Source organism: Chiloscyllium plagiosum, chromosome 33, assembly GCF_004010195.1.
Source record: "Chiloscyllium plagiosum isolate BGI_BamShark_2017 chromosome 33, ASM401019v2, whole genome shotgun sequence".
NCBI classification, from domain to species: domain Eukaryota; kingdom Metazoa; phylum Chordata; class Chondrichthyes; order Orectolobiformes; family Hemiscylliidae; genus Chiloscyllium; species Chiloscyllium plagiosum.
This window is the reverse complement of record NC_057742.1, coordinates 25,827,300-25,849,878: the sequence shown is the minus strand read 5'-3', so window position 1 is coordinate 25,849,878 and position 22,579 is coordinate 25,827,300. Positions and strand designations below refer to the sequence as shown.

General features: G+C 39.7%; 1 protein-coding gene across 8 annotated transcripts in view; it reads left to right on the top strand.

The window, feature by feature from the left end:
* The window catches only part of ubtf (upstream binding transcription factor), a 73,122-nt gene that overhangs the window by 47,563 nt on the left and 2,980 nt on the right, over positions 1-22,579 (top strand). For 3 of the 8 annotated variants that reach the window (XM_043675181.1, XM_043675182.1, XM_043675180.1), the window contains exons 13-20: positions 1,771-1,926; positions 5,538-5,711; positions 9,233-9,343; positions 12,593-12,675; positions 13,217-13,406; positions 14,677-14,724; positions 15,467-15,541; positions 17,637-17,789. In XM_043675181.1, coding sequence (XP_043531116.1) covers positions 1,771-1,926; positions 5,538-5,711; positions 9,233-9,343; positions 12,593-12,675; positions 13,217-13,406; positions 14,677-14,724; positions 15,467-15,541; positions 17,637-17,789 — 990 coding nt within the window. The remainder of the gene's footprint in view (positions 1-1,770; positions 1,927-5,537; positions 5,712-9,232; positions 9,344-12,592; positions 12,676-13,216; positions 13,407-14,676; positions 14,725-15,466; positions 15,542-17,636; positions 17,790-22,579) is intronic. The other 5 variants (XM_043675183.1, XM_043675184.1, XM_043675185.1 and 2 more) reach the window with 5 other exon arrangements.

The following is a 22,579-nucleotide window of genomic DNA, read 5'->3' as shown; positions in this document are numbered from 1 at the left end:
GATGCTCTCTTTAGTTTGGGGATGATACCTTCATCTTTAGGTTTGACCATTTCTGGGACCTGTTGTCCTTGTCTGGTGACCTACACAAAGTTCTTTTGGCAATTGTATGTCTTTGACTTGGGGCTACTGAACAGAATCTTTATGCTCTTTGATCAGGATACTCCAGGAATTCTGATTTTAAAACTGCTTTAAAGGTATTTCACAGAGGTTCATCCATACATTACATTCTTGTCTGTCTCTCGTAGCTCATAGTGTGATGATCTTGGTTATGTAATCATCAAATGATTTGAAAATTAATTTCAAAATGGTTGTTATTGATACATTTTTAATACTCTTCTAGATGCTTTCGATGCTTTATGGTGCGTATTTATGAACATTGGTATATATCTATACATATATCTCAAGATCTGGTGTGTGCTGTAGACTGACGATAATCTGGTTCATTTTCCATTCCTAAACCGTGCTTTAGGTATTCTGCAGTCTGTATATTTAATTCTTACTTATGCTGTCTTCATTGTCAAATGAAGTGCTTAAAGCTAGGGCATCAGGAGTGGGAGAAATGGGAAGTAATAAGTTTGCAGACTCTTGAGTGGTAACATGGTAATTCCTATACCAACCAAATGTCAGTGGATGAGACTTGCACCCATTGCTGTTTTCCTAAAAAAAAAAGGCCATTGGGTGGGATAGCATTCAAGTCCAGTTATGTTTTGTCGGCTTACTGTAAACTGCTACCTTTCATTTTTCTGCTGTATTTTTCTGATCATGATTTTTTTTGTTTTCCTCACTGCCTTCAATGGTGTTAATTCCAGATAATTGAGATGATGTATCATGGTTCAGAATGTCTTTTCACTGGCACATCTCCAAGCAGAAGGGAGTGCTTCATTAACAAGTGGCTAGAAAAAGATGTTTAATAATATCAAACTACTGTAATGGCTGAGAAGTTGCACGTAATTAGAATGAACCGAGCACTTCTCAGGTCACCAAGAGGCCACTACCTCTCTTGTACTATGGTTCAATGTTCAGCTGAATAAATATCTGAAGAGCCTTAATAAATAAGTACCCAAACAGTTTGGTAAATGTGTGACTTCTTTCTGTGGTGTGGTCTCTAATTTACTGAACAATCTTGTCCTTGCCCCAACAGTTTGTGTGCTGAAGTATTGGCTGGGCATTATTATCTTCAAGTGGGAAGATGACATGCAAGCATTATTCCAAAGCCACAGATGTATATGTTGACAGTTTGACACGGTGCACTCAGTTGTGATCATGAATCTGCCTCTTGCTGCAGAGTTGTGGCTTTACAGGATTTAGTTAAGATTTCCACACCCAATGCACCTATTATTTTGCAGGGAATTCTTTTGTGTCCAAAGCTTCATGATGTCGCTTGATGTAGAACTTCTATGCATTATCTGTTTATTATTTTTGAAAGGTCACTAGGCAATCTAAGGGAGAGAATGAAAGTGGTTTTGCGTAATGCTGTCCCTTCCTACAGTCAACTGAGTGGAATTGGAAAGGGGACAAGTGACAACAGGAAATCTTGAAGCTGAATCGAAAGTTACTTTTAGACACTTGGGGCGGGTCTTAACGCATTCTTATTGTGCATCAGAAGTGGTGGTAAACTTTTTACAACATGGGACCCTTTGCAGAGAAAGGGGTTTCAGGTGCAAGGATTATAAGGCCTGGCAGCTTGAAGGTAGAATGGGAAAGGAAGTGGAAGACCAGCTGCCAGAATGAGCACATGGTTAAAGGGTCTCTTCTCACATTTATTATCAGACTACTTCTGACAAACCAAAGCGTCCGATCTCTGCCATGTTCATTTTCTCGGAAGAGAAGCGCAAGAAGTTGCAGGAGGAGGAGCCAGAGCTGTCGGAGAGTGAACTGACAAGAAAATTGGCCAGGATGTGGACTGAGCTGTCTGAGAAGAAAAAGGTAAAAATTATTTGGCTGATAGATACGATATGAAGATCTAGGCAAGGGCAGGTTACAGTATAATATTTACCAGTCTAATATTTGTGTTCAGACTGGAGTACAGCGCATTATATACTTGGTGAAAGAGTTTAGTCAGTAATGAATAAAATGTTTTTGAGTTGTGTGTGTTAGTTATTTCTAGATCTTGAAATTCATGGCCCAGGTTTTAAAAGGCAATGGGTGCAGGTTGGCCTTTTGGAAGGCAGAATCCACTGGTATTTTAGATGCACTGCTTGAATGGATTGAAGCAGCACAGTTGCGCTTGAAGCCCTTGAAATGGTGATTGCAGCAAACGTTCTGTATGTCACTGTGGAATTGGTTAATTCCATAATGTATGCACCCCATTCCAAAACTAAAGCTTTACATTTGTGATCTGTAGCTCATACCTAAATTTGAGATATCAGCAAATGGTACTGTGGTCCAAAGTTAACAGTTGGTAGAACTAACAGCAAGTAGGCAATCGGTGTGAACAGAAAATCGTCATCCCCTATTTTAATCAAAATCTGAATCTTAGCTCTGGAATGAAGGAACTATCTCTTGCATTTGTGTTCCATTCTTTCTGGCCATCTTTAAAAGGAAGACAAATTCCGATGGATATTTGTCCCTTATGGAGCTCCTATATATTTTCCGTGTTTTTAGATTAGATTTCTTACAGTGTGGAAACAGGCCCTTCGGCCCAACAAGTCCACACCGACCCGCCGAAGCGTAACCCACCCATTCCCCTACATTTACCCCTTACATAACACTACGGGCAATTTAGCATGGTCAATTCACCTGACGTGCACATCTTTGGATTGTGGGAGGAAACCGGAGGACCCGGAGGAAACCCACGCAGACACGGGGAGAATGTGCAAACTCCACACAGTCAGTCACCTGAGGTGGGAACTGAACCCGGGTCTCTGGCGCTGTGAGGCAGCAGTGCTAACCACTGTGCCCAGACTTTATTTTTACTACTTATGACTGCAGCTTTTATCTCAACAATAATCTGGTGCATAGGCATGTAACTATGTCAGAGGGTCATTTTCAATGAATTATTTCCTCTGTATGGACAGTTTCCATATCCTTCCTTAGGAAGGATAAGTTTTTCAATGCATCTGTCTTGTGGAGGACAGCAGTTGTACTCCTGTATGGGAATTTAAGTGCTGTGATGCTTTGTTTTTCCTCCTTTTATATCCAGTCTATCCATAAGTTTCCCTGAGCATCCTTTTGTGCTGCTCTTCACACTACAATGTGTTCAGACTTCACCTGAGAAGTTGTCATGCCCAAACAATGGGAATTGTATGTTCCTCTCTCATTTAAAAGGTCTAGTCATTGGAGCACCTTTTTATTCCTGCTTGTTATGTAATATTGCATAGTGTATGTTGTGAAATGACTGATTTGAATTGGTTTACATTTTTTGACATATACAATTGTTACCAATTGTATCATCCAAGTGTTCAGTGTTTTTATTTAGGGAAATAGTATTTTTTACTTCATCCTAGCTGATATCAGCCAGTGCCATAATCAACCTTGGAGGAATTCTCCACCTTGCTGCTTACAGTGCAAGGTTCCTGCAGTTGGTCAGTGAGTGAGTGTGTTGTGTGCTAAGGTTTGACTGATTTCGATAAGATACTGTATTAGCTAATGTGAGGTGTTGCACTGCACTCAGTGTCTCTGGCATGGAGCAGGTTATTTAAATTTTGGTTTCTGATATATTTCCAGTTGGCCCTTCTGTAGGCTGCTTGCATAGAAACTGAAATGCTCGGGTGCTTCAAAGGCCATCTTACAGTCTTATGACATATCTGACACAATCTATCAACCAACACTCCCTACTTCTAATGTTTGCAAGAACTATGAGAGGCTAATTTTCTTGTTGGTTGCTGGCCTTTCCCTATATGATGGGGAAGTGAAAGATTTGCTGCTTTGAACCAGGGTGATGAGCAAAATTCCTGTTAAGTGCCATGTATGGCTGTCTTCATTTTCGTTATAATCCCATCTGTATAGATTAAGGTTACGACCACAGTCAATGCAAGCCATTAACTGAAGTCCGTCATCAAACTTCTGAATCAATACCTGGAATAGAAAATCATTCAGCCAGCGGTTTGTGGTTTGAATCTTGCTTTTTGAAATGTTTGTTTGCATTTGATTTTTCTGCTGACTAGATGATTCTTACTCCTGAGGCTATTACACCGGTTCATTTCTTGTGAAAGTGAGAGGGGTTTCTGATATGGTTCCATGCTGTATGTGCCTCTGTAATTAGACAGCCGTGTATTAGATGAGCATGTGCCTCATGGGTTACAGGTTATACTTGAGTGGATTCTGCTCCAGTAAGGAGCATTCAGTCTTGCACTTGTAATGTGGCTAAAGAGTAGCTCATGCAAAAATCTCATATGGCACGCAGCAGCCCTGAGGAGGTTCAGTTTGCCCCATGTGTTGGGTGTGTAGGTGCTCTTATGCTTGAAGCTGGCATTAAAATTAATCCTGCATATCTTTTTCCTCCCACTTCTCTCCTTTTATTGTGTCAGGAGATGTTGGATCGTGATTTTAGTTGTGATATTGTTTACTTGGATCTTTAGCATGGTAATTCTCAATGCTGTCTGCTTACCCTGCATGGCTGTTTTGGTGGTTCAGTTTGACATGAAATCAAGAATTCAATGATTCAACCAGGTCTCATTACTGAGTCATACCTTTTCAAGTCTTGTTTCTAGTCTTCAAGCAACTTGAAAGGGTTCAGAAAAGATTTACAAGCATGTTGCCAGGGTTGGAGGATTTGAGCTATAGCGAGAGGCTGAACAGGCTGGGGCTATTTTTCCTGGAGCATAGAGGCTGAGGGCTGACCTTATAGAGGTTTACAAAATTATGAGGGGCATGGATAGGGTAAATAGACAAAGTATTTTCCTTGGGCTGGGGGAGTCCAGAACTAGAGGACATAAGCTTAGGGTGAGAGGGGAAAGATATAAAAGAGATCTAAAAGGCAACTTTTTCATGCAGAGGGTGGTATGTGTATGGAATGAGCTGCCAGAGGATGTGATTGTACAATTGCAACATCTAAAAGGCATTTGGATGGGTATATGAATTGGAAGGGTTTGGAGGGATATGGGCCAGGTGCTGGTAAGTGGGACTAGATTGGGTTGGGATATCTGGATGGGTTGGACCGAAGGGTCTGTTTCCATGCTGTATATCTCTATGACTCTGTCTAAATCTTGCAATGATGACCATACTTAGCTTTTGAAGGACATGTTAAACGTTTCTACTTCTGTTTATTTGAGTCTGTTTGAGGCTGTATTTGCGTATTCTGGAAAGAGTTGGTGCAATGTGGGAAATAAGCTTCTATATACAGGGTGTTCTTTTGATTGCCAAAAGCATTGTAGGAATGTAGAATTATTCGTTAGAAGGACTACCTGATCATTTATTTGTGGAGACTGAATGTTGTCTGAAGATATAGGATCATATTGCAGTCACTGCTTTAACCTCCCAGCAGATGGTAGCTCTGATCTAACCGTAGATTGCGTTGTATTCGGTGGCCTGGTTGGGTTGTTTAATGGAAGGCGTTGTATTTTGAAGGATCTAAAATGATGTTTTTGCTGCAACAGGAGAAGTATCGGCGCATGGAAGCAGCGGCAAAGGCCGAATCGGAACAGAAAAAACAGAGCTATGGAAAAGATGGAAAAGGCTCTGCTATGCGAGGGAAGCTGCCTGAGCCACCCAAGACTGCAGAAGAGATCTGGCAGCAGAATGTGATTGGAGATTATTTGGCCAAGTACAGGGTATGCACTGGGGTAGTCGAAAGAGAGGAAATGAGCACTTGGAATGGAGGAGATGGGATAGGATAAGAATTAAGCTGCCTGCCAAGCTCCACAAGGACAGGATTGCGAGAATGGCAGATACCCTCCCGATCGTATGAGATAATCCAAGTGCAAGCTTTTCAGATGGTTCAGTTTTTGGCTGCACATTTGTTTTCCATCTTGTAAGAATTTTTTTTTGCTTTTGTGAATGCTGACTTGAAATATTATAGAGTGGCTACATTAGCTCTGCTTGATATGTTCCATATGTTTTTCATACCCCAGAGGAGATCTATCCACAGCAGTGTACTCTATCCTGTGGATTTTTTTTTGGCTTCCTCCTCCTCCTCCTCCTTTCCTGCACCAAGCAGCACATGTTTTGCTGAATTGTTCTGAAATCCACGCTGTAGTGCTTCAGCTTTTTGTTACTCGTTAAAACTGATTTCTGCAGCTTCACACAATACCTAAGGATCTATGCTATGTGGTTTATACCCTTCGATTACAGTAACTTTGTTTATTCTTGCTTTCTTCGCTGTATGTCAGTTTTCATTTGAAAACGTTTAAGTTTGCTTTTTAAGGTCTGGCAGCTGACAAGCAAAGTTTTTGTTTTCATTTCTGAAACTACCTTGTTCAACCCATCACATGTATAAATCTCCATCAACAAATGGGGGAAAACCATTTTAGATTAGATTACTTACAGTGTGGAAACAGGCCCTTCGGCCCAACAAGTCCACACTGACCCTCCGAAGAGCAACCCACCCAGACCCATTCCCCTACACCTAAAACTAACACTAACACTAACAATTTGGACTGTGGGAGGAAACCAGAGCACCCGGAGGAAATCCACGCAGACACAGGGAGAATGTGCAATCTCCACACAGACAGTTGCCTGAGGCGGGAATTGAACCCGGGTCTCTGGCGCTGCGAGGCAGCAGTGCTAACCACAGTGCCACCGTGCCGCCCAAATCTGAGCACGTCGTTTTTGTTAGGCCAGTGTGACCTTTGCTGTTTATCCACATTCCTCCTCAACACCAGAATACACTCCGACCTTGCTCATTTCCTGTTGTCTGCAGAAGTTCTCATGATCAAAGTGTTTCCTGGCTATTAAGGCAATTAATTTGGACTGGGAAAGAGTGTATATTGAATACATGTCCATTAATCAGCATTGCGGGATATTTTCTGTTTTTAAAACGTTTCAGCGAGTCTTGAATTCTTCAGCAACCAATCAATATGATGAAACACCTTCCCAAACCCAGCAATGCGACGGACCAATTTGTCACGTGGAGATTTTTATGGTCGCAATGTCCAGCTTTGGTGTCTGTGTAAAGTGCCTTCTGATTCTGGTTCTTAGGGTGTTGTCAATAGCTAGCTCTAGATCTGCAACGACCCAGGAAAGTGGAAACCATGGTTGCAATTCTGCATCTGTTCAAAATGCACCTCAGACCCAAAAAAATCTTCTGGTTAAAAGATTGCTCCTGGTTAGCCATACTGATCCACGGACTAGTTTAATTAAAAGGCTGAAGATTGTTTCATTGTAGTTATGTTCTGCCATGAATTGATTCTGGAGCAGCCACTGCCAGGAATTGGCTGACAGTTTTGCCTTTAATATAAAAGCACCTGCAGGGCTCCTGCGAGTTTCTGAGGGGACACAAGCACTCGCCATAGTTTTCTTAAAATAATCTGTTTCAAGTTGCTTAGACTCTATTATTTACCTCCAGGCTTGTAAGTTGTAGCCTGCTGAACTGCTAACACAATGTGTTTTTTAGTTAACCGAGCTCAGCGTATGATTATATTGGAACATAGCTCTAGCAAGTACCTCAGTCATCTTCTGCAGTGCCAGTATTTTGTAAAGCCTGTATTATTTCCCTGAAGGTTGATCTGAGGAATTATTAAATTAATTTCCATTTCCAGCTTTGCTATGATATTTGCAAGAAAGTTTCACCTGGACAAGTCGGATTCCAAAGTGAAACCTGTCTTGATAGACTATAATTTTGTTTTTGCATTTAATTACTATGGTTGTCAGTCAATGAATATATTTGCAAACGACTGCTTTTAAGACAATTTTGAAAGATTTTATCATAAATTGCAAATGAAAAGTCCAGCCCTTCCTCAGAAATGTTCTTTAGAGACACAGCCCCAGTGAATTGCCACTCCTGCCTTCACTTTAAAATACCTTGGTTGACTGAAAGAGATCACAAGTGTTCGATTTCAGCAACTTTCTGCACTTTCATCAGATGTGATTCTCTTTGTCTCTAAAGACATATAGACAGGGTAATTTTCTGCCTTTGAATATTTTGAAGCTGCTAAAATGGATTAAGGTATCTCTACAGCTCTGTTGATCTGGAGACTGTCAAAAACTGAACTGCCGTTCTGGTGTAGGCCTTGTCTGCCAAACTCAATCTGTAGGTCCTTTTAAACAAAAACTCAAGTTAACAATAAGCAGCAGTTATCTGACCAAGTAGATTTATTGAGTCATGTAACTTAAGTTATATGACGCTGCTTTGATATATATTGCATTTTGGTTTTTTTTTACCAAAGGTGGTTAATCATAAAACAAACTGTAGCAAACCCAATCTCTGCCTACGTTTTTTGTGCTGCTCTGGTCATGCTCATCTGCAAACGAAACACATGGGTTACAGTATCTGTTTGTGATGTCTCTAATTTTAGATTCTTGGCTACATACCAGGTTTCTGCCCTACATCCGGATCTACTTAAATATTCAAAGGTGAATAATCACAGCCTAGCCTGAAACTGATCTCTTGATTTTAACATTCCATATACTGTCACAATGAGCTAAACCTGGGGAATTCGTATCAACGGCCTACACACTGATGAACATTGTTTGGCAGCAGCCATAGCTATCATCCTTCCTCAAATCTGTTTTTTCATTCCGATAAACTATTCAATCTGATGAATAATACTTCAGATTGGATGCACAAGTTTGTAACATATTGTTGCTTACAGACGAGGTTACACGTTCCATGAACGTTTTTCACCGCGATCACCAGCTGAGCCAGCGTTCTGGAAGACTTGTGACCAGAGACTGAAAACGATTGGTTTCTTTTCTAGTGTATCAGATGCTTAAGTCTGATTTCTTGTTTTCCTCTACAACTGTTCTTGCATTTGGAACTGTTCAGCCTGCAAACCAGGACATTGGATGTCATCAATATGACGTGCATGATCGCACATCTTTGTGTCCAACCTACTCAGCATTTGTACAATCTACAGTGCTGTCTTCTACGCACTTTGCATAGTGCAATCCCTTCCAGCCTCAGCCAATGTTCTGGAGGGTTAATATCCCACCCTCCCTTTTTGATAGACACACCAGTTATGCCCAATAAATTCTTTTGGGATTTGTTTAATCTATACTCCAGTGAATTGATGGAGGTGGAGCATTGCAGACACATTTAGTAGCGCATGCTATCAGATTGATTGTAATCTGAATGAGTCTTGACGTTGCAAAGAATGCTGGGCTTCACGGTGTGTTTTTTTTTTGTTTTTTTTAGAATGACCGCACTAAAGCTGTCAGAACGATGGAGGCTACTTGGAGTGCAATGGAGAAAAAGGAGAAGTTAATGTGGATTAAAAAAGCAGCTGAGGATCAAAAGCGATATGAGGTACTTTCCTCTCTGTTCGTCTTAACAGCAAGTTCAGTACCAAGAAGACTTACTCTTGACTGACCTAAGAATCGAACTACTTGCTGTTCATCATCAACCAGTTTAGTAGCAAGTTTCTAACTTCAATACTTGTGTTTCTGCAAATGTGTGTTGCAGTTATTGTGTTGTGTTCAGTGAAGCAAATATGAAGTGTCCGTGCTTTACAACAACATCACCTCTTGTATACTTAGTTCAAAAAAGCATCTCTTCATAGGCTGAAAGTTTAACATTGAGCTCTTAAGCATCATGTGGAATCAGATGGAGCTGCCTCAGTCCAGTAGCTTAGGCCTTAACATGTGCAGTCTCCAGCCACATGGATGCCAACGTATATGTGCAGTGGATGGATGCTGAAGTCAATAGCTAGCTCTAGTCTTAATTTGTTGGATCATGAGTTTTATTCTGCATCTGATTGACAACCTCACTTAACTCAAATGCTTGATACAGTAGTAAGGAAATGCTGTGGATGTTTTGGTAATAGTTTTACCAAGAAAAACTAGCTGATCAATGTTTATAGTATAAGAAACATTTCAGTTCTGGTATTGTACATCGGTAAGGAGAATAAGAACACTCTTTTAATTGAGTTCATTTATTAACTGAAGTTAAGGCAAGTACAAGGTGAGAAAATAAATAATAATCAAAAAAGTTGTTCTCATGAAATGTGCAACAGAGTAAAAGTCTGTTTGACTGAGGACCTTCAAGTAACTATTTGAGAGATGAGACACCATCAGCATAAGTAGACATCAAAGCAGAAGATTGGGAATGCCATTCATATTCAAGATGTTGGACTGGGGTGGGCAAAGTTAAAAATCACACAACAGGTTATAGTCCAACAGGTTTATTTGGAAATAAGCTTTTGGAGTGCTACTCCTTTGTCAGGCTCCTCCTTACGAAGGAGCAGCGCTCCAAAAAGTTTATATTTCCAAATAAACCTGTTGGACTACAACCTGGTGTTGTGTGATTTTTAACTTTCTTCATATTCGATGTCAAGTGACAACGTTTACTTAGCAGTTGCATTTCATTTGGCTCATTAAGGTAATATTGACTTGGAACTATTCACATTTTTTCATGATTACGGTTTCGACTTGCCTGTGTATTTTTGTGCCTATTTTAAATATAATTTGTGCAGTTCTTGTCCATTTATTTCCAATTTATTGGAAAAATCAAGTAGGGAGAAAATGTCAAATAATGCAATAGAAGCCTGGTCCTATTTTTCTGCGTTGGCTTCATCCCAGAGCAGTACTGGCAGCATTTGGTTGGTTCCATAAAGCAGTCCTGTCAGTCAAAGGAGCCATATACTCTGTATCAGTCTTAGTATAGAGATTACAGGGACAGATTGTAGTTCAGTGCTTTCTCTTTGAAGCAACCTGATGCTATTGCAATACTGTAATATGGAGAAGTGGAGCATTCTATAAGGAAATCATGTGTTAAAAATATTTTTGACTGAATTGCCAATAATACTGTCTTAGTTTATACTGCTGTCAATCAAAATAATAGCCAACATCTCAGAAATGCCAGTGCTTGGTTCAGTGATGTTGGACCAGCCAATGAGGACTGGGAGAGATGGACTCTTTGTGATTTCACATGAGGTGGAATCTAATTGGCTGTTAGAATTGCCTTGCTGCTTTGTGAAAGAAAATGAGATCGCACAATACATTTCTTAAAATCTTGATATTGCTATTAATCTAAAAAATGCATTTCTCCTTATAATTAACTTAAGGTTTTAGCAGATTTGTATTAGTGTCTTACAAGTTTAGTGGTATCAGTAATATGTTCACTGATGTCAAGAGCATTCCTGGTTAAAGGTGTATTTGAGCAAGATTAATCCATATGACAAAATAGATGGTAATAGACTGTCGAAAGTCAGTAGTGGCCATCATGCCACTATATTTTGGATACAAAACCTAATTGTCCTACTGGTTTCTCACTAGTATTCATTCCATACATATTTCAATAACAATCTGCATACCTCTATCACTCATAACATTATAACACCAAAACATTAATTGGAGCAGCATCCCGAAGTATTTGTCTGTCTTACTCAAGCAGCATGTTTGACTGGTCTGGGCAGCTGGTGTGTTGTACAAGAGAGGTGTCCTTTGGCTTAAGCCTCATTAACTAAGTAAAGGTACATTTCCTGTAGGTGCTGCTGAATGGCATTATGAGGAAATTTCCTCCATACTGCTTCTCTAGGGATCACTATTGATTAAAAATACAAGTACATTTTTTAGCTGATTTTGTTTTCCCCCACAAAGTCTAAGTTGTACTCAAAATATAGTAGCACCAAACCATTAAGACTTCCGGTCTTCCAGTGTTAGGAAGGATACTATTAAGTTGGAGATGGTTCAGGAGAGATTTACTAGGATGTTGCTGGATGTAGAAGGTTTAAGTTATAAAGAAAGGCGGGGCTTTTTTCACTGGAGCAAAGGAAGTTCATAAAACCACGAGGGGTATAGGTAGGTGTCCTATCCCTAGGGTGGGGGATTTCAAGACAGGGGGCACATTATAAAGGTGAAAGAGAGATTTTAAAAAAAGACATGGGCAATTTTTTGTTTACCACAGTGTGGTTCATGTTTGGATTGAATTTCACGAGGAAGTGGTGGATGTGGGCACAATTACAATGTTTAAAGGGTACTTGGATAAGTACATAAATAGGTGGTGTTTGAAGGGATATGGGTCAAGAACAGGTAGGGACTAGCTTAGTTTGGGACTTTATTCATCATGGACTGGTTCGACCGAAGCTTCTGTTTCTGTGCTGTGTGACTCCATGTGCAAACTGGATTAGAACAGGATTGGCTCCATAAGAAGCTCTCTGTGGTGGAAAGACTATTTATCTACCATCTACATCCCAGCATATGGTTGGATGGCAAATTAAAAGTGGCTGCAAGAACTATCACATCTATGCCTAAGTTCCTGTTTTTGCCCAGCTGATGCACACTTTCGGAGGCTCTCATTTGATAATCAGCAGCAGCAAACGCACTTGGTCGTATTTCCCATTTCTTCCCTATCCCTTACCCATACTTGGGCCAAATGTTTCAGAATTGCTACTGTGCCATTTCTTTTACTGCACCCAGACATCATTGTGCACTGGGAAAAGATGATTTTTTTGATCAACGGTCAAAGCATGAAAAAGATTGAAGTATTCACTGCCTCACTTTTTATTACTTTTATTACTGACACTTTCTATTTTATAAATATCATTTTGTATTTCAGAAAGAATTAAGTGAAATCCGAACACCAGCAGCCAACACAAACAAGAAAATGAAATTTGAAGGGGAACCAAAAAAGCCACCCATGTATGTATCTTCATTTAGTATTCTGTCATTGGGTGTGAATTAGACTTAAACCCTGAAATACTTCGCAAATTCTTGCAGGATGCCTATAATTAACTCAATCACAATGATAAATTATGAACTTTGTTTGATACCTGTATTCTTTACAAATAAACATTGTAATCGAGTAGAATCAGAAGTGACATATGGGAAGATTGTTTTATGGTCAGAACCAGAGTAAACAAAGGATTAAGGGGCATTGCTGAAGGTAGTGTGATGTAGCAAATTATTTTCCTGCATCACTTGGGAGTCTTGTGAAGCTTTGACTACCTTACCAGTTCTGCTTTAAATGCTGATGGATTTAAATAAAATTTCAGAGAAAACTGTATAGAATATTTTGCAGAAATTCTCATGTGTGGTAACTGATTTATCAAGGGGAAAAAAATAACAAAGGTTTCACAACACCCTTCTGCTTTCCAAGATACAATTTATCTAAAATATTCGCTCTTATGAGTTTATATTGGCCAGTTGTGCTGAGAAGGGTTAATAATGACTGCTATTTCAGGAATGGTTACCAGAAATTTTCCCAGGAACTCCTCACAGGCGGTGAGTTGAACCATCTGAATCTGAAGGACCGGATGGTAGAGATTGGTAAAAGATGGCGGAAAGTCACTCAGGCTCAGAAGGACCGTTATAAGAAAATGGCAGAAGAACAGCAAAGCCAATACAAAATCAATCTAGAAGCCTGGCTTAAGGTAGGTAGCCTGCACTATAGACTAAAATAGGAGGGATTTTAGTTAGAGAGTTTGGATCCATTACCAGTTGAAGATTTATCTTTCACCAGTCTGTGAATGGGCTTCTGACTGAATAGATTTAAGAGTAACTAGCTTCTACATCCAATCATTGACCTGATAGCAGGCTTTGCTGGTTTCTATTTAGCCAGCCTTTGGTTATCTTCCTTTACCTCCAGCCTTATTAACCCAATACCATACAGAATTCAAACTAAAAACTGCTCAAAATACTCAATAGGTCTGGCAGCATCTGAAATAAGAGAAACAGAGTGAATGTTAGTCCAACAGAGTTCATCTTGTCTTTGCTACTGCCGTGCCATGCCTAACTGAGGCTGTCCGTCACTAACCTTTCCTAATGCACTTTCAGTATCTTTTTCTTATTTGGGAGATCATTCCTATAAGCAATTTCCGTGTATTTTCCAAAGTATGCACGTATCTAGTCTTTAGGAGACCAGTATTGGACCACATCCCAATATGAGATGATCAGTGTATCATCAAGCCTGACATCACCTCTTGTGGATTTGCACTCCACTGTTCTAATTAAACATTCGAATTGTTTTCATTCATTCTTTAGCTGCTTTTTTTTCCACAATGAAAGAAATGTATCATCACAATCATTCATTTTCACTAGTTTATCTCTGCTGTTTTCATTTTTTAAATATACAATACTTTAAAGTTCAGTGGTGAGAAATGTATTTGCCATTTAGTTGTCCAAGTGCATAACCGTTCTAAATCTTTCTGCCAAATCTTAACTGTGGTGTCCATCCCTAGCTCACTGTCCCATGCCATCTGTAAAAGTGTTGAGCTCTCAGTTGGTGTCTGCATTTTACAGTCTGAAATCTAATCACTTATCCTAGTGATGACCTTGTCAACGCATCATCACAAACCCAGAATCCAAGCTGAGCTTCTAATTATTCTGTTCTTAAGTCCAAATTGTTATCATCTTCCTATTGTATCCTAATTCTTGTGGATTTGAATGAATTTTCCATGTTGTAATCTTTCCTCTAAAGCTGAAAAGTTTTTTGTTTTTCTTTAACAAGCAAATACAAAAGTTTTTTTTGCCATCTCATAACTGCTTGCTGATTATAATCAGCCCCATTGCATATTGCTTAAAAAGGAACTGTTAATGGGGGCTATGTGGTCCGAGCTAATGATAACTTTGTCATTGTAATTGCTTTTTATTTGAAGTGGAGAAGTGCAATATTTAATTATGCATATTACTTTATTTTCATAGAGCTTATCGCCCCAGGAGAGAGCCATGTACAAGGAATACACTACAAATGTAAGTTGATAGATTGACTACATTTTGGCAATCATTGTATTCAAAGCTCAGTAAGAAGTGTACTTTTGTAGGCTCTCTACTTTGACTTCACTTTATGTTGGAAGAAAAATATTGTTTTCTATTGACTAATTATTATATCCAGGGTTATACCACCCTAATGGCCTGCATACAAATGCCTGATCCAAATCTTGGCTTAATGATTAATTTAAAGTTGAAAATTAGAGTCATAGAGATGTACAGCATGGAAACAGACCCTTCGGTCCAACCTGTCCATGCTGACCAGATATCCCAACCCAATCTAGTCCCACCTGCCAGCACCTGGCCCATATCTCTCCAAACCCTTCCTATTCATATACCCATCCAAATGCCTTTCAATTGTTGCAATTGTACCAGCCTCCACCACTTCCTCTGGCAGCTCATTCCATACATGTACCACTCTGTGTGAAAACGTTGCCCTGCAGTTCTCTTTTATATCTTTCCCCTCTCACTTAGACTTATGCCCTCTAGTTCTGGTCTCCCTGACCCCAGGGAAAAGACTTTGCCTATTTACCCTATCCATGCCCCTCATAATTGTGTAAACCTCTATAAGGTCACCCCTCAAAAGTCTGATATTTGAAATGTAGCTTTTGTGTTCCTGGGTAGTGGTAGTGAATGTGATGGGGTGGGGGTTTCAAGACAATTATAATGATTGCAGATTTTTAATATTTTGATATTTTTAATGTTTCTGTAATGCCTTTGACAGAAACGCAAAAGTTCTGCAAAAGCAGCTAGTCCAAATCCCAAAATGAAAATTGCATTACAAGCACAGAGCGCAAGTGTAAGTATCTATGGAGTTACTGCAGCTTTGGTTTGATAAAAGCGCCTCATGTATTCTTGTGGCTGAGCTAATTTGTAAGAGATGCAAGCTAGATAATGTGGCAAACTGGTGAAGTGCAGTGCTGTTATTTTTAAAATGGTTACCATTTGCAACGGAGTTTACATCATGAGTGTTGAGGGTGATCTAATTCCCAGCTTTTTTTTAATTGAATTCAAATTCCACCATCTGGCTTGGCAGGATTTGAACCCAGGTCCCCAGAATATTAGCTGAATTTCTGGGTTAATAGTCAAGTGATAATACGACTAAGGCATCACCTCCCCATGCAGTTTGAAATATGCTTGTCTTATAAATTTCATGCATAGAGAAAAGCAGTTGCCTATGTAATATATAATTTACTCTGAACAGCCTAATTATAAATTGTTGTTGTGTACCCTTGTTCTGGGTTGCTTCATCAGTGGGAAAAACCTTCTCTGTATCTACATGATCTTTTTATAACCTTAAAACCCTTAAATCATGCATCGACTTTTTAAATCCAAGGGGAAGCACCCTGTGATTATATAATCTATCCTTATGACTTAATTTTTTTTGTCTTAATAATTGTCTACTGCCTCCAAAGCTCCAAAGTAATCCTTCCTGATATACTATGTCCAAAACAGATAGGGTCTGACAACCTAAAGCATAACTGAGCTACAGCAAACACTCAGAAGAACTTTGCACTAGGATGTTTGAGCCTATGCATAAGTGTTTTAGTGGATTGTGTACCTGGGCATTTAAACTCCTTTTGTTCCAGTTTGTTTTTCTTTAATCCAAAATGAATGTCCTTGCACTTCCTGCATCAAACTCTGTTACAGTTTTGCCCATTCACTTAGTCTTCCCATGTCAAATTTTATAACTTCTAGTATTCATCTGCACAGCTTCTACACCTTTTCAGTTTGGGGTTAGTTGTAAGTTTGAAAAAGACATCTCCTCCATCTAAGTCAATGTTAGGTTCATGGAAGAGATCCACTATGGGAGATTCAGTGAATCACATTCTGCCAATCAGAGTACAGCGCAGATAATGCCCTTTCCAGTGAAGGGTAGCTGTTGTATGCTTACATTTTACTCGTACTACAGCTCTACATTTGACTGAACGTGTACTATAGAATGAGCCACAGGAAATATTGGCAAGATTCTACAGATGAGTTGAAGCCTTGATGGTTAAATGCACCATCTGCAAGGGTATTGTTAATCAAAGAAGAAAAAGTGGCACATTTAGTTGGCACATTTAGTTGCTAGTCACTGAATTTGTTGAAATATGCAAAAGGGTCCTACAGTTAGACTTGCCCTGATTGAACATTTTGTTCATTCACGGATTGGGTGCCAGCACTGGTTGAGCCAGCAGTTGTCACTTAACTGCCCTCGGGGCAATTAGGGATAAGAGTCAAAAACATTGCTGTACCTCACATGTAGGCCAGGTCAGGTAAGGGTGGTAATTACTTTCTCTAAAGGACATTTGTGAACCAGATAGTTTTTTCTCCACAGTTGACAACAGTTAGACTAATGGTTATTTGACTCATGTTGAATTCAAATACCACCATCTGACATGGCAAACCTAGGCCCCCAGAGCATTACCAGAAATCACCAGAATCTCAGTCTCTGGTTTGCTAGTCCAGTGACAGTATCTTTTGTAAGAACATGTAGATCATTGCCACATTGTTTGGACAGATTCATACATGGGATATATCAGCAAGCAGTCTTTTTTAAAATTCCTCTCTGGCAAAGTGAACATATTGACAAAGACAACAATTTTGCTTCGACTTGAGCCAGTGGCAGTTAACCTTCATGATTTAGTAGCATATTAGGTTCAAAGTTTGTAGCAATAATTTTGTATTCTTTAGTATTTGGACTGGAGTGATCATTTCTGAATTTCTTTTTGGGAGCTGTAATAAAACTTATGATTTTTTGAGCATGGAAATCTGAACCATTCAAAAATGATGAAGTTAACATATTCAACTGTTTGATCTTTAGTCTTCAACATGGATTTTATGAACCGTATCTTGTTAAAGGAGAAATTAACTCGAGTACAAGTATTCAGAGTTCCTACTGATTTCTGCAGGAAACTGAGGATTCTGATGAAGAGGATGATGAAGAAGATGACGACGATGATGATGACGATGATGATGAAGAAAAGGCCAATTCTTCAGATTCTGATGACTCCTCAGGTTCAGACAGTGATGAAGAAAGTGAGGAAGAGGATGATGCAGATGAGGTAAAATAAATTGCTTTCCTTCTGCAATGTGCTGTTTAGGGGTATTGAATGGACTATTCAAGAAAATTAAGAACAATGTTTTCTGCCTTAGTACTTCCTCCACCCCTTAGTACTTCCTCCAGTCTTTGCCAGGCTGAAAGTTTCCTTCCTTCATCCTAATGGTTTACCTGTCTGAAATCTAATTTCCTAAACAAATAAAATGATGTCCAGAACTTAACATGGAATAGTTATTTAATTCAGAAATAAGAGGTTGACTGATAATTTATGCCTTCTCTCTGAATATTACATTTAAGTGAAAGAAGACAGGCTGGAAATAATTTTATCAGAGTAAATATATTTGATGGAATTTTTGAACAATTTCAATATTCCTTGTAATATTTCTTTTAACGATTAAGAGTTGGCAGTTGAGTTTAGCCACTTTTTTTAAATAAGACAGAGAAAAGAGAAGTTAAGACCTAAGGGTCACAATTCAAATTACCTTGGGTTGATACCTTGTTTCATCTCTCCTTTCCGTTTATGGTCTATTTAGAATATGTAGGATGTTTCCATTTCAAACTGCTTTGACCTAGGTATGTTAAAATTTATCAAATGTGGCTAGATGCCGTGGAGATCTTTTTCACTGTGTCTTGCCGCCTAATATGTCAATCAGATTGAAGCCATCTCACCAATTGAACATTTTCTCAATGAGTGGCTAATGTGAAGTCTTAAAATCAGGAAAGACAGCCGTTGTCCATTCAGTCTGTTGAACCTGCTCTACCATTCAGTAAGATAATGACTGGTTCTGAGCTTCAACTCCACTTGCCCTTTCACTGCCCATTTCCTTTGATTTGTTGAATCTCAAGAGTGACAGTTAGAAAGGTGACCAAAAATCTATCAATTTTAGCTGTAAATAGATTCACTGAGCACCACAAAGTTTCTGGGGCACAGAATTCCATAGATTCGCATCCTTTTGAGTAAATAAATTTCTTCTCCGTCCAACATGGTCAGCCTTTATCCAACAGCTGTTGCTCCATGTTCTAGATTCTTCAGTCAGTGGAAACAACCTGTGTCCACCCTATTAGGCTCCTTCTGAATCCTGTACTTTTCATGAGATCACCCCCTTATTCTCCACTCCAAAGAATACAGACCTAACTTATTCGGCCTCTTATCGTTGGACAACCTTCTCATCCCAGAGTCTAATTAATGAACCAATATTGCCTCTAGTGTGAGCTTATCCTTCCTTAAATATGAAAACCAAAACTGCACACATTATTTAAGATGTGGTCTCAATAAAGCCTGGTACAATTGAAGGTTATTAGACACCTGGACTGGGACAGAGATCTCTTTAGACAGCATTGTCTATGACTTGAAGGTAGCCTCTGCTCAACTCGAGTGGGGAAAGGCCCCTATGTCCTAAAAAATAAGCTGTCCCACTTTCTTCTGGCTGGAGAGGCAGATGTGATGGGATCACCATCTTTTGTGGCCTGAGAGAGAGGAAAATCTGAATTTTGCAACCTAGAATGTTGGAAAACAGAAGGATAATCTCAACAATCTTGGAAGAAGAACTGCAATTGCATCCTGTGGACTGTCAAGATTCCAAATTGACATTGTTGCCCTGATTAAGACCATCTTCCTGGTGCAGGGCAGCTGAAGAAGCAAGCGGCAGATACATTATCTATTGGCAAGGCAGCAAGTCTCCAAGAAGTCATCATTACATTAACTGATCTGACTCAAGCACTTGATTTGGTAAATTGCGAGTTTCTTTGGATCACCACCCTAATCTCTGAAAAACAACGAAGCGGCTTTATCACAATGCTCCAACTACTTTGTAACGATATGATTGCAACTGTTTTGAGTGTGAGGTTTGAAATGAGTATTCAATATCTGGACTGAGTTAAGCAAAGAATTTCCATACTAATCTTAGAACCCGTACAATGCAGAAAGAGGCCATTCAGTCCATCAAGTCTGCACCAGCCCATCTTATCCCTGTAACCCTTCATTTATAATGGCTAATCCAGCTAGCCTACACATCCCTAGACATTATGGAGCAATTTAGCATGGTGAATCTACCGAAACTACTTACAGTCTACCTGACACTGGTCATTCACCTTATGCCAGAGGGCAGTTGAGCTTCTGAGTATGAAATGCCACCGAGATGGAAAACTGTTCAGTTTTGACACTGAGGCAACAGAGGTTAAACTGATGACCATAGACAAACATGACTTGCAATATGCAGATCGCTGCTGTGTTGTTCATTATGCACCAGATTAGCAAGTGCCTCTCACGATCTTATTAATTCTGCATTCAGGAAACTCACTCTGTCCTTAAATGCTACCAAAGCAAATACTGTATCAATCCAAACCTGGTCAGTTTGCCTCCTGTGTATGTTGAAGAAACGACTGGAATATGTCAACCACTTTCTATACATTGGCATCGTCAATAGGGCACCATTGACCAGGAAAGTTAACACCAGGTCAGCTATGCCAGCCTGACCTGCTACAAACTATGACAGGAAGTATTTAACAAGGGGAACTAGGGATGGGCAATAAATACTAGCCCAGCCAGTGATGCCCATGTCCTCTCAATGAATTTTTAAAAATGAAAGACTTCCACAATTCAATAAAAACCCAGTGTACAGAGCATCATCATCACTCTGACGAAGTCATCCCTAGACTCTAAACGTTGGCTTTCCTTCTCACCATGGATGCTGCCTGACCTGCTGTGATCTCTCCAGTATTTGTTGTTTTTAGTATTATCATCATATTTCCATATTGCAGATTTAACTGCAATGTTGTCAGCAATATGTAACAGCATGAGAGACATTCAACCTGCAATGCCTGCACCACATTCTTCAGAATCGATGAGATTACCATTAAACAAATGCTAGTGTCCTCCTTGAAGCCAGCCCTGCAAACTTGCAGGCAAAGCTCCTGCAAACATTAACTACACCGGACTGAAAAATATTTCCCCAGCATACACCTATTTGCTTGATGCTCAAATGGCCATTATTCCAGGTGAGGACAAAGTAAACACTCTAAATACACTCTCTGAAGCTGTCCTTGAAGCACCGCAACATCAAGTTGCATCATGCTTTGAGTCCAAATAACCAAAAGATATGGCAGAACAGCAAGGAAAGAAAGAAAAAGAAGCCAATCCTACTGTCTGGTTCCACTGCTTCAGGTTGACTTGCTGTACATGCCCAAAGATTTGCGGGTCAAGAATTGGGTGTCTGAGATCCCACCGGGCTTGTTGGGATGGCGGAAATTAAGTATGCAGCACATTCCCTTGGATTCCTTCACAAATATGGTGCACCACACAACAGACCTTTTTTTTATAAGACATGGCAGCCCTTTTTGAGTTATTTGGACAAAGATCTGTCTGCTATCTTAACTAGGGTGTTCGTTTAACCAGGATGGTTAGGTTTGCTGAGCCCTGGAGGGGGGACTCTTAAGTTAATCCAGTATATATACGCTCCTGTAGTTTTTTTTTCGTCTGGGAGCTTTGCATTGAGTGTAGCTGTTTAGTGTTCTTGTGTGTTTTTTTAATATTTTATTAGTCATTTATTGGTGTTGTTTTGCACAGGGTTTGGATTTGTTTTGTATTATAGGGTAAGTTATTAGATAGTTGTATTGTAATTTGCGTTTTTTATTATACTGGTATTTGTATATTTTCAATAACTTTATATTTCTGTAAAGTCAAAAAAGTTTTTTTTTGACTATTACAAAAAAAGGAATCTCCCTTAACGCCCACAGCAGAAACATCAGCACCTCAATAAATGTATACATGAATGAAGTGACAGTCAACCAGAGTTGCTTGTATTTATGTAGTTAACTCCTCAATCCCACTTTAACTGGCAGAAAAACCTTGATCTACAGATAGATCTGTAGAGTTCTGAGGGAGGTGGCTGAGGAAATAGCGGAGGCGTTGGTTGAGATCTTTCAAAAGTCACTGGAGTCAGGGAAAGTCGCTGGAAGATCGCTGATTGGAAGATCGCTGTTGTAACCCCCTTGTTCAAGAAAGGATCAAGGCAAAAGATGGAAAATTATAGGCCAAATTAGCCGAACCTCAGTTGTTGGTAAAATTCTAGAATCCATCATTAAGGATGAGGTTTCTAAATTCTTGGAAGAGCAGGGTCAGATTAGAACAAGTCAACATGGATTTAGTAAGGGGAGGTCATGCCTGACAAACCTGTTGGAGTTCTTTGAAGAGATGACAAGTAGGTTAAACCGGGGAAACCCAGTGGATGTGGTCTACCTAGACTTCCAAAAGGCCTTTGATAAGGTGAGGGCTCATGGTGTTCGAGGTGAGCTACTGGTATGGATAGAGGATTGGCTGTCTGACAGGAGGCAGAGAGTTGGGATAAAAGGTTCTTTTTCGGAATGGCAGCCGGTGACAAGCGGTGTCCCGCAGGGTCCGGTGTTTGGGCCGCAGCTGTTCACGTTATATATTAATGATCTGGATGAAGGGACTGGGGGCATTCTAGCGAAGTTTGCTGATGATACAAAGTTAGGTGGACAGGCAGGTAGCACTGAGGAAGTGGGGAAGCTGCAGAAGGATCTAGACAGTTTGGAGGAGTGGTCCAGGAAATGGCTGATGAAATTCAATGTGAGCAAATGCGAGGTCTTGCACTTTGGGAAAAAGAATAGAAGCATGGATTACTTTCTAAACGGTGAGAAAATTCGTAAAGCCAAAGTACAGAGGGATCTGGGAGTGCTAGTTGAGGATTCTCTAAAGGTAAACATGCAGGTTGAGCCCGTGATTAAGAAAGCGAATGCAATGTTGTCAATTATCTCAAGAGGATTGGAATATAA